At 31.6% G+C, this 11,754-nt stretch overlaps 1 protein-coding gene across 1 annotated transcript; it reads left to right on the top strand.

Moving 5' to 3' along the window:
- Positions 1 to 1,033: 1,033 nt before the first annotated feature.
- LOC119680309 (transient receptor potential protein-like) lies at positions 1,034 to 11,545 on the top strand (the record flags this gene model as incomplete). Its single annotated transcript, XM_038093069.1, is given in 13 exon segments — positions 1,034 to 1,312; positions 4,700 to 4,929; positions 4,990 to 5,230; positions 5,303 to 5,445; positions 6,105 to 6,306; positions 6,408 to 6,584; positions 6,648 to 6,882; positions 6,944 to 7,096; positions 8,555 to 8,700; positions 8,893 to 9,260; positions 9,322 to 9,679; positions 10,108 to 10,327; positions 11,380 to 11,545. Coding segments are annotated over 12 exon segments (2,552 nt in total), but the record flags the coding sequence as incomplete, so codon positions are not given.
- Between the last annotated feature and the right edge of the window lie 209 nt (positions 11,546 to 11,754).

Below are 11,754 nucleotides of genomic sequence, written 5' to 3'. Positions count from 1 at the left end.
TCAATTGTTCGGGAATGTTTATGTTAGGTAAGGTTAGATTAATCTGGCTGGTTGTACTCATGCCTTGACGTATTGATCTCTAGCGCTATTGGATGGAAAAAAACCCCATATAGATTTTGTGATTCTTAGAAGTACTTGTTGTTGTATTCTTAAGATGGAATATCTAAGCATTTTTAAAATATTTTTTAAACTGCGTTTGTATATCAGAAATTAGTGTGATTTGATTCAAAACCCTATGTCAAAGACAACACACACGCTGTTTTAAATACAGTCATTTATGTATAATATGTTTTATATACTTTTGCTATATATCGTATATTTGGTCATGAGTATCTAAATAATCCCAAAAGTTTCATTTCGATTGGAGAATTCAATCAGTTAATTGTAAAGCCGCCACGCTTATTGTCTGTAGTAATATTTCATTCTTCAATGGGAAAATTTAGAAACTTCCTTAGGAACTTTCTTGTATATAAACATAGTTTTATATCGTATTTACAAAATATTAGTAAAATATCATTAAATACATATATATATTAAAGCAAATAAAGTACATAATGTTTATTTAAATCTACCAATTACGCTGAAAATGCCGCATGATAATCGCACGAAAGTGCAAGTGATTTGTTTTGTAAGCATCACATTTCTATAAACGAGGTTAGAAGCGGTATGGCTTCCAATATCGATTCCAAGCTGTCCATTTTAAACTTTTTGTAAAGAAAAGAATTTTCAAAGAGAAAAACTATGTCTGAAAAATGCATTTAAGTTTCAAAATTGTTGTTATCGCTTAGGCACGAGTTCACATATGAGAACGGAAACACCTAAAATACAGGGTGCAAATATTGGAAAATTGAGCTAGGTATTGATGTTTCTTCTATACACTTAAGAACAAATTTGCAGTCATGTGTTCGATGTTAGACAAACGTGACTTGAACTAGTTTATGTAAGCTTCCAATGACCGATTTTTGTGGTCACTAATGTAATTAGTGGAATATACCCAAGAGTCAAACTTGGATGATTGCAGTGCTTCGCGAATTCTTGAACGGTTAACATCGAAACGGAAAATAAAAACAACGAAACGATCTAAATAATTACAAAGTAAGAAGAGTTGAATATACTTGAAGACATATAAGACAGGACTAAAAGGATATGCAAGGACAAATGGATAAAAAGACTTTTCATATAGCAATTTAAATATTTAAAACAGTGCATATTTTTTTTAGTGTACGAATGAAATATTTGTAATTTCTTTAAAGTGTATTTGTTGAAGAGTTAATGATGCTTTAGAGATTTGATACCGGGAAAATATTAAATGGTAAAATATTATATATTTATTTTGCTGAATTAAAAAAATTTATTAAATTACTTTCTTTTGTATTAAGCATTAAAACATTAACACACAAATAGTAATATATTTAAACAATAATGTTAATAATATTAAACCTTAATAGAAATAATGCGATATGTTCAAAAGAAATGTATTTATAGATTCAAAGATAGTGTTATATCAGATCAGGAATAAAAAGGAATTATATGGGACTGCAAATAAAAAAAAACACTCCATTCGTAGCAACCTCTAAGTGCTTTAAATACGCTTTAAATCATTCATTTCAGTGCCCTGTACAAGAAAGAGCTAATTTCAAGCACCTTTTGATATAAATACTTTCTCCATACACGTCCAGGACAGTGCTCTTGAAATTTTTAACATCTAAGCTATACTAGATGCAGATTTGGTACAGAAGCGATTCGCTTCATTAAAGCATCATAGGGTATGCCTCAAATAATTTTGGTGTGTAGTTTCGAAAGACTAAGATATTAATTAAATTCCAAATAAATAAATAAAAATATAAGTTCCTTAGTAATATGTCAAGAAAGAGGTTCCATTAGAACAGTATATTCATTATTAAAGCTTTATGCCTATAAAACGGCTTGATGCATTAAACATATAAGTCGGTACCAATATGTATATATTAAGTATTATTCAATGCTAGTTCACCACATTTCAATTTTTTAATTTCATTTTATTCTACATTATTATAAGCCGTCTTTGTCTTTAGAGAGTACCTTCATATACAAATAGTTCTCCATTCATCTTAATAGGATGTGTATTTCTAAATAAAATGCCATAGGGGCAAAATGTCACGAAAACGGACTGATTTATTACTATATTATTTAGTATAATATTAAATTAAAAAATTCAAATAAATTGCTTCAAATTTTTATTAAAATAAAATATTCCTTCTTGAAACAGTTCTGATGATTAAATTAACTTGACGCTGAGGAATAGCAAACAACTTCTATGTTTACCTTAAATCAAAAAAATATAAGAAAAAAATTTTAAATGAAACTTTTAAAATTTATTTCAAAATTATAAATTTTGAAATAAAATAATTTATAAAATATAATTTAAAAAAGTTGAGAATAAATGCATATTTTGTAGTTATTATTTTAAAAGTTATTTAGTTGATATACCAAAATTATGTAGTTTTCTTAATTAGAAAGTTGATTAAAAATGTTAAAGCTAAGCTGGTTATTTGAGTATTTGACATTTCCTCTATGCTTTAGAATAATAAATTATTTACGCAAGTCTAAAACTAATTAAAAATTAATAAATGTTAACTTTAGTTTCGCTGACGTTTCAATATATCACACGAATTATAAATAATGTCTCTACCATATATACCCGTATCGCAACTTGTATTAATGATTATGTTTAAATTCCACTTTTCCTTAATAACAAATATATTAATTTTATTGGTAATTAAATTTAAAATTAATTTGAATAAAAGTTCAATTTATGAATCCATGATCATTAATGAAATTTATGTCATGGGGTAATATTATTTATTAGCTCAAACACGAACTTTAATAAAAAATTATAAACTGACGTCTTAGTATTCCAATTGCTATTTGTGCATGAGTAGTCAATTTGTTTAAAATTCATTTTTAATTAGGAAAAATTAAGAAAAGGAAAAATTTAATTAATTTTTATTTAGTTAAAAGTAATTATATTGACTTATTTACTTATAATCAGTCAGTCAACCCAAAATGAGTACTGGATCATATAGACATACCTGGCAATTGAAGAGCCAACGAACCTGCTACAATTTTTTATAACATCAATTCTAATAGATGGCTAATAATCGGACCAAAAATGGTTCAAACGATACACATATCATCAAAGTTATGTCTCATTCGTTTACAATCAAAAAAAAATAAAGCAACTGTGTAGTCTTATTCGCCTCTCACTCTTCAATACAATCACTGTACTGGCAGCATATTAACTTCCTACACTCAATATATCACATTGACTTGCAGAGCATATATTAAACCACAGTTATGCTTGACTTGTCTATAATCAAAGCAAATTTTTGATTCTATTCACCCTTCACTCTTCAATTCAAACACTGGACTGACAGTCCACCATGGACTCATAACAATATAACTTAAAATCATATTGGGTTTGGGTGGTTCTCATGCGACGAAATCAAATTCCTTTTCCATCGACTACCGCAATAGTCTTCTTAATAGAAGGCTTCGGAAAATAAGAGTAGTTTGCTGGAATATAAATGAGAAATAAAGCGGAAAGTTCATCGGCGTTTGCAGCTACAGTCAATATTCACGAAGCTCTCGGCTGTCCTGGTAGTTTTTTAGAGACATAAAGCAATGGACCATATAATATTGATTCCTGGTCGCTACAGTGTCGTAGAGAATGAATTAGGTGATCGAATGGTTACATTGCTTTCGATTTGATACCTATTCCTTATTCTAAGTCCGTACTGCTGAATAACTTCGTTAGATTAATAGAATTGAAAAGAAAAATATAAAAAGTGATAAAACACTCTGTGAAGAACATAACATCGAAACTACTCTCACATTATGTAGAAAGGAGCCAGCAGTTATGATTGGGGTACAACAGAGGTGGACACCACAAAGTCACCATTATTAAAGATCCAACAAGTTACTGTTATCGTAAGGATGTGGATGATGCTTTATTCCTTTTTAAAAACTCAATTTTGACAAATTAACTAAAAAGTTTTTATTATGAGGATGTGAATTTCCTTTTGAAGAACTCGAATTTAGACAAATTGACTACATATCTAGTTCTATAGAAAACTTTTCTATAATCATTTTCTTGTAGCGATTTTCGATTGGTAAATCTGGATTCTACAATTTCTTAGTAGTGTTAGTAGACACTCATATTTTTTACAAAAAACATATATCGATTGAAGTCACAGTTTATCTGTCAAATCATATAGAACAGTTGTTAATTCTAGGGTTATCTTGCTACTCTGGTAAAATATCTAGAGTGTTAAAAATTAATCTGGAGTATTATACATTTTACCACAAAGTTAGCAATCGAAAACTCAATTTCAAGATAACAACATAATGCTAGTACTAAAAATCTATAGTATTATAGATTTATAGGTATTATGACAGACCATAATGATGGTATTTCCCCTATTTTAATTAAATTTATTTATAATAATAGTATTTACTAGTCCACAGTTAATACTATGTCTAATTATGTTATGATAAGTGATATTAAGAGAGATAATAACAACACAATAAGTATATGTAAATACTAATATTAAAGTCATGTGCTCTTAAGATTCTTCTTTGAATGATAATACTATAATTATACTATAATTTTTAGTTTGTTTTATTTAATAATTCTTTTTTTTAATATATTTATCTTTAGTTTAACCGTATTTGATTGCAAAAAGTGAAATATAGAAAGAAGTATATATTCCTTTCGTCGCATTAGAAGTAACGAAACAGTCAAGGCATGGCTGGAAAAAAAGAAGGTGACCCCGAAAAGGGCCACCAAGCTGATTATGATATTGTTATGGCAGAAGAATATATCTTATCAGAGGTGGAGAAGAATTTTATATTAGCTTCTGAACGTGGTGATTTATCGGGTGTCAAAAAGTTGGTGACTTTTTTATTAAGTAATATTTTTTAATATTGTAATGAACATTTTTTTAATAGAATTATTGAAACCTATCGCGATCAACCGGATAAATTTAATCTTAACTGTGTGGATCCAATGAATCGTTCTGCGCTTATATCTGCGATTGAAAATGAAAATTTTGATTTAATTGTCGTACTACTTGATTATGGCATTGATGTAGGTGATGCGCTGCTGCATGCCATATCAGAAGAATATGTAGAAGCTGTGGAGGAGTTACTCCAATGGGAAGAAACACATCATAAGGAGGGTGAACCATACGTACGTCATAAAACAATGAATGTTTATTTGCAAAAGTATTACAATTGATAATTTCATTCTCATTACTAATAGAGTTGGGAAGCCGTCGACCGCTCCAAATCCACATTTACAGCCGATATCACACCATTAATATTGGCTGCACATCGCAACAATTACGAGATTTTGAGGCTATTATTGGACCGTGGAGCAACATTACCAATGCCGCATGATGTCAAGTGAGTGCATTTGGTACACGTTTAGTGACTATTTACCTTTGCCGTTGGCCGTTCTATTTACCAGTGTATCTGTGTCGGATTGGTGAACGTTCGTTTTATGCACTATAAGTGCTTGCACTTCATGTAGTATTGCCATTTTGCAGTGGGGTTTGTTGCACTGATTGTGAAATTAGTGGCATTTAGCTAAGCGGCACACATTTCGGCACGTTTTCTTATTTGCTGCTGCAATAGTTTTACGTGATTTTTAAGCTAAATTTTGCATATTTTGGTCAACGACATTAAAACTTTTCAGGCGTGTTTCTTTCGTTTGGAGTTTTGTTGTCACAATAATATTTCTGGCATCCATTTGTTGTACTTGGTATCTTGCTGAAAGTGGCCAGATACATTGTTGATAAAATGATTTTGCAACTTGTGCTCAATTGGCAATAGCAAAGAAAAAACTATTTTCTCATTTTTGCACAACTGAAAACTAACAATAGCTCGGATAAAAAGTTTTGGTTGAGTTTTGCTACCTACAAAATAATGTTACTTTTTTTACTTAAAATGTTATCTCGCTAATTTTAGTAATTCTTTGAAAAGCACCAACACTTTTTTGTATTTTTTTTTTATCTCAAAATTGAATTTATCAACACAAAAACTGATGTTAATGCAATTTACAGATGTGGTTGTGATGTCTGCGTTACATCACAAGAAGCGGACTCACTGCGCTATTCCCAGTCCCGTATTAACGCATACCGTGCCCTAACTGCCAGTTCGCTAATAGCGCTCAGCTCTCGTGACCCTGTATTAACAGCATTTGAGCTTTGTTGGGAATTGAAAAGATTACAAGCGATGGAATCTGAATTTCGTGCGGAATATACGGTAAGCAGCGCACCGTCCACCCCGGCCCAACATATGCTTACATAAAAAAGTGTAATGCCATTAAGTTTAATACGAATATTCTATTATTTTTGCTTATACAGGAAATGCGTTTACATGTACAAGACTTTGTAACATCTCTGCTGGATCATGCACGCACTTCCTTAGAACTGGAAGTTATGCTAAATTTCAACCATGAACCCTCAAATGTCATATGGGTGCCGGGACAACGTCAAACGCTGGAACGTCTTAAACTGGCCATTAAATATAAACAAAAAACTGTAAATGAATTATGCATTACTTATACTTTTTTATTAACTAATTTTGTCTTCATTCTTTCACAGTTTGTAGCTCATCCTAATGTACAACAGTTACTGGCCGCAATTTGGTATGAGGGTTTGCCTGGTTTTCGACGTAAGCAAGCTTCCCAGCAAATCATGGAAGTTCTTAAACTCGGTTGTATGTTTCCTATAAACAGTATGAATTATTTGATGGCTCCGGACTCGGATACTGGCAAATTGATGAGAAAACCCTTTGTTAAATTCATTTCTCAATCCTTTTCCTACATGTTTTTCTTAAGTAAGGAAGTTGGATTACAATAAATTCACTTTCTTATAACATCGATCTTTATAATCTCTAGTGCTGCTGGGTGCTGCTTCATTGCGTGTTGTTCAAATCACTTTTGAGTTGTTGGCATTTCCTTGGATGTTGGCTATGTTAGAAGATTGGCGTAAACATGAAAGAGGCTCTCTACCAGGACCTATTGAATTGGGCATAATAATGTATGTGGCAAGTAAGTAAGAAAACAATTCTTATTGTTAAAAATGAAAGGAACTAAAACTGTTCATAATTTAACAGAAAGTTATTTTTAATTGAATTTGTTATTTTAATTGGTATAATTAATATCTTGAATAATAAGCCTAGCTTAAAACATCAATTTTTGGACTAACTCATATATCTAGAACTTAGCAAAATGGTATTTTTCGTATAATATAGGATTTATTCGTAAATATACTTGATACTCCATAATTTCTTTTAAATATTAGTTATCAGATATATAGCTAAAGGAATCCATTGAAATTTGTCAAAGATGAATTATGAATTCTAACAGACATCGATGCTTTGCACCATATAGGTTCGGTAAAAAACTTTATTCCCCTTGATATATTTTATTGTTCACACTCTATAAGGAAATTTATGTTTTTACATGATTTTCAAATAATTTAATATACATACTTTCAAAGAAAGTAAATTTATACATTGTTTTCAGTGTCACTATTAGTTAGAACACTTCCCCACTGCACCATAGAAACGATATCAGAAATAGTTATAAAGTGACTTATAACAATAACAACATGAGACTATTTCTACAATTCTCCCAAATAACTTATATTAAATTGTATACACACTATATTAATAATGATTAGCCTCTACATGTAAAATAAGTGTTGCTTGGCAGCACATAATAGCACTACTATTATAATTATTTTCTTAATTTTCCTCATTGGGTAGTATCATTACTTTACTGTTATAAGTATTTTTAATTCGAGAACACTCACTTTGAAAACATCCATATGTGATTCAGGTGGTCTGATGGCAGTTGGTTTAACCCATCACTTTTGGGTTTAGATTTTGGCTTTCAATGAATAAAATCATCTAACAATGGTTTGTTTTGCTCCATATGTTTGTGTCCGAAGTGGATTTGTCTGCTGCCGCTCAGTGTAAGGCATTCGTAGAAGATGCCCTCAGATGCTAAAATATCTATTTCATAAAAATGATAAATAAGTGTCTCTGAAAGGTCCATTTTATTGAGATGGTACCTCAGAATCCAGTGTTCTGTAAAAAAACCCTGTAAGTTAATTTGATTGAACCTAATTTGAAAGTCTTGTATTGCACTATATTATTATTGTTAGAATACATCCATTCGGTATATGTACTAGATTTATTACTGATGTACCAAGAAATTCATTATTTTTACCTATAATTCCTATAATTATAAATTCACCGATAATAAAGGTTAAAATAACCTTTGCATTTATTCTTCGAATTGTAATTAAAAATATAAAACTTTATTTTCTCAGGCCTTTTAATATAAAGACACTTCTTTATTTTGAATTATCTGGATCCTATACTATATATCATTAAAAGTAATATATTCATTATGCTTAGCATATAAATATAAAAGCACCGAATAATCTTATAAATGAATCCGTTTTAAAGACTATATATTTAAATTAATCTTATTTTTAAGGTTTGATATTTGGCGAACTGAAAACTCTTTATGCAGATGGGCTGTTCGATTATATAACAGATTTATGGAATGTGGTAGATTTCATATCGAACATGTTTTATGTAACTTGGATACTTTGTAGGGCCACGGCATGGGTAATTGTGCATGTAAGTATAAAAAAATTAATAACTCATTCAAGATTAAAGTTCGATGTACGGATTATCATTATATTTTAGTAAATTTAATCAAAAAATCGATCTTTACAAAACCTAATTTCTTAAGTTTTATTTTGATTCATAATAATACTTTAAAGTAATCAAAAGTATGAGTTTATATAAGTAAATACACGTTCTTTACAGAGAGACTTATGGTATCGAAATATAGATCCGTACTTTCCGCGTGAACATTGGCATCCGTTCGACCCGATGTTGTTATCAGAAGGTGCATTTGCGGCAGGCATGGTATTTTCCTATCTGAAACTGGTACATATATTCTCTATTAATCCGCACTTGGGACCATTACAAGTTTCATTGGGACGTATGATAATCGATATCATTAAGTTCTTTTTGATATATACATTAGTATTGTTTGCGTTTGGTTGCGGATTGAATCAACTATTATGGTACTATGCGGAATTGGAAATGAAAAAGTGCTATCATTTGCATCCAGATGTAGCTGACTTTGACGATCAAGAAAAGGCTTGCACAATATGGAGACGTTTTTCTAAGTATGCTTCAAATCTCTATTCTAAATACATATACAGATATAGATGAACAATTCTTTAACAGTCTTTTCGAAACATCTCAATCGCTTTTCTGGGCTTCATTCGGTTTAGTCGATTTGGTCTCCTTCGATTTGGCGGGCATAAAGAGTTTTACGCGTTTTTGGGCCCTATTGATGTTCGGTTCGTATTCCGTAATAAATATTATTGTACTGCTCAACATGTTGATTGCTATGATGTCGAACTCCTATCAAATCATATCGGAACGTGCTGATGTTGAATGGAAATTTGCTCGTTCGCAATTATGGATGAGTTACTTTGAAGATGGAGGCACTGTACCAGCACCATTTAATCTATGTCCCTCAATCAAATTGCTGCGAAAAACATTAGGAAAAGTGAAGAGAAAACGTTCAAAGAGCTTTATGGTAAGTTACTTAGGGAAACGGATCGAACTGGATTATTGAAAAGTACAATTTATTACATTAGTTCATTAGAGAAATATTTTTTTTATTTTTAATTTATTAAAGTGTTTTAATTAGTTTTAATTAGTTTTAATTTAGCTTATATTCTGCTTGATGATTTTTTTTAAGTTTTACAGTTTACAATTTCAAATATGACGTGTGATTATTCGAAACACTTTAGCATGAGTAAAATACTACTTTACCGCATTATTTAGATAAATTACAAAACATTATTAACTTTTCTGCTCCATGGGGTTTGCTTGCCATAGATTGTTTTGTAGGTGTTTTGCGTCACACTAGCTCAGCTGTTGTGGCGCCAATAATCGGAATGTAGCTGAATGTTGTGAATTAGTAATAATTTATCTGAACACTTTTCTTCTTGCCCTTTACAGCGCAAGTCGTTGGTGAAAGCACAGGGGTTGCATGATAAGGTTATGAAGTTACTTATACGTCGCTACATTACTGCCGAGCAGCGTCGTCGTGATGATTACGGTATCACAGAGGATGATATTATTGAAGTACGTCAAGATATTAGTTCGTTACGTTTTGAATTGTTGGATATATTCTCTAATAATAATTTCAATGTGCCCGATATTGAGAAGAAAACAGCAGGTAAGAAAAAATATATTGTTTGATACCTTTAAAATGGTATTTTAAATATATATGTGATAGATATATACATTGTGACCGAAAAGTTTTCGGAAATTCTCATTTAAAATTCGCGCGCTGTATATTTTTCGATATTTTAAGTTTAGATGTATTTGGCAGCACTTGTCCTTAATTACCTATGTCCCAAAAATGACGCCGCAGAATCTTTCAGGGACAGTTCGTTTACGGCCGCCAGCTGTTGAAACCAGTTCCCCTCAGTAGTGCGTTGCGAAAAAACAATGGAAAAAAATATTGAACAAAGAGTTTGCATCAAATTTTGTGTTTCGAACGAAATTTCGTGTGCAGAATCGTTGCGAATGCTACAAAAGGCTTATGGGTAATCAGTTTTATCGAAAACTCAAGTTTATGAGTGGTACAAAGCCTTTCAGGACGGTCGTACGACCGTCGAAGACATGCCGCGTTCTGGACGACCTTCGGCCTCTACCACCGACGAAAACATTGAAAAGGCAAAGGAAATCGTGTTCCAAAATCCTCATGTGAGTGTTAGAGAGATAGCACGAGAGCTAGGCATCGGTCGTGAGAGCTATCCGCCGTAAACGGCCTCAATTGTGGAAGGATAATTCATGGATTTTTCATGACGATAATGCTCCCTCGCACCGAGCCAACATTATCAACGATTTTAAGGCCAAACATTCAATAAATACCATCAAACAGCCACCGTATTCACCTGATCTTGCACCGTGTGACTTTTTCCTGTTTCCCAAACTCAAATTACCACTCAGAGGAACGCGTTTTGAATCCATAGAAGACGAAAAACAGAATTCGCAGAGGGAACTCAAAGCCATACCGGAAACCCTATAAAAATGTTTTGAATGATTGGAAGAGAACGTTGCATTGTGTATCGCTCTAATGGATCATATTTGAGAAGGAGATAAAATAAATATTGATGAAGATTAAGAATTTTGCGTTTTATTTAAAATTTCCGGAAACTTTCACAATGTAAATTATAAAATAATATAATCTGCCCATAATTATAATAATATTTATATAAACAGCTGCTGCTGCGGGCACCAAGAAGAGCAAAGTGACCGAACGTCGCATACTTAAAGATTTCCAAATCGGTCTTGTTGAGAACTTGAAACAAGAAATGAGTGAAGATGGTAATAGTGATATATTTTCAGTTGTAGCCAGAGTAATGGGCAAGAAGAAGGCACAGAAAGGGTAAGTGAAAAATTCTATCATGTAGCCGCGATTAGTGGTCTTTATGTGTTTCGATCATTTCAAATTATTATCATATATCGGACAGATATCAATCTCACGATAGTATTATGCAGTTTTACACCGTTTTTTTGTGATTCCATTCTACAGATGTCACAATATACAAACTGATATGAATTATGTACCTCTAGCCAAATTTTATTTTCTCTTCT

The sequence above is a fragment of the Teleopsis dalmanni genome, chromosome 2 (genome assembly GCF_002237135.1).
Source record: "Teleopsis dalmanni isolate 2A chromosome 2, ASM223713v2, whole genome shotgun sequence".
Lineage (NCBI taxonomy): Eukaryota > Metazoa > Arthropoda > Insecta > Diptera > Diopsidae > Teleopsis > Teleopsis dalmanni.
Note: the sequence above shows the minus strand (reverse complement) of the source record. Positions and strands in the feature narration are given on the sequence as shown.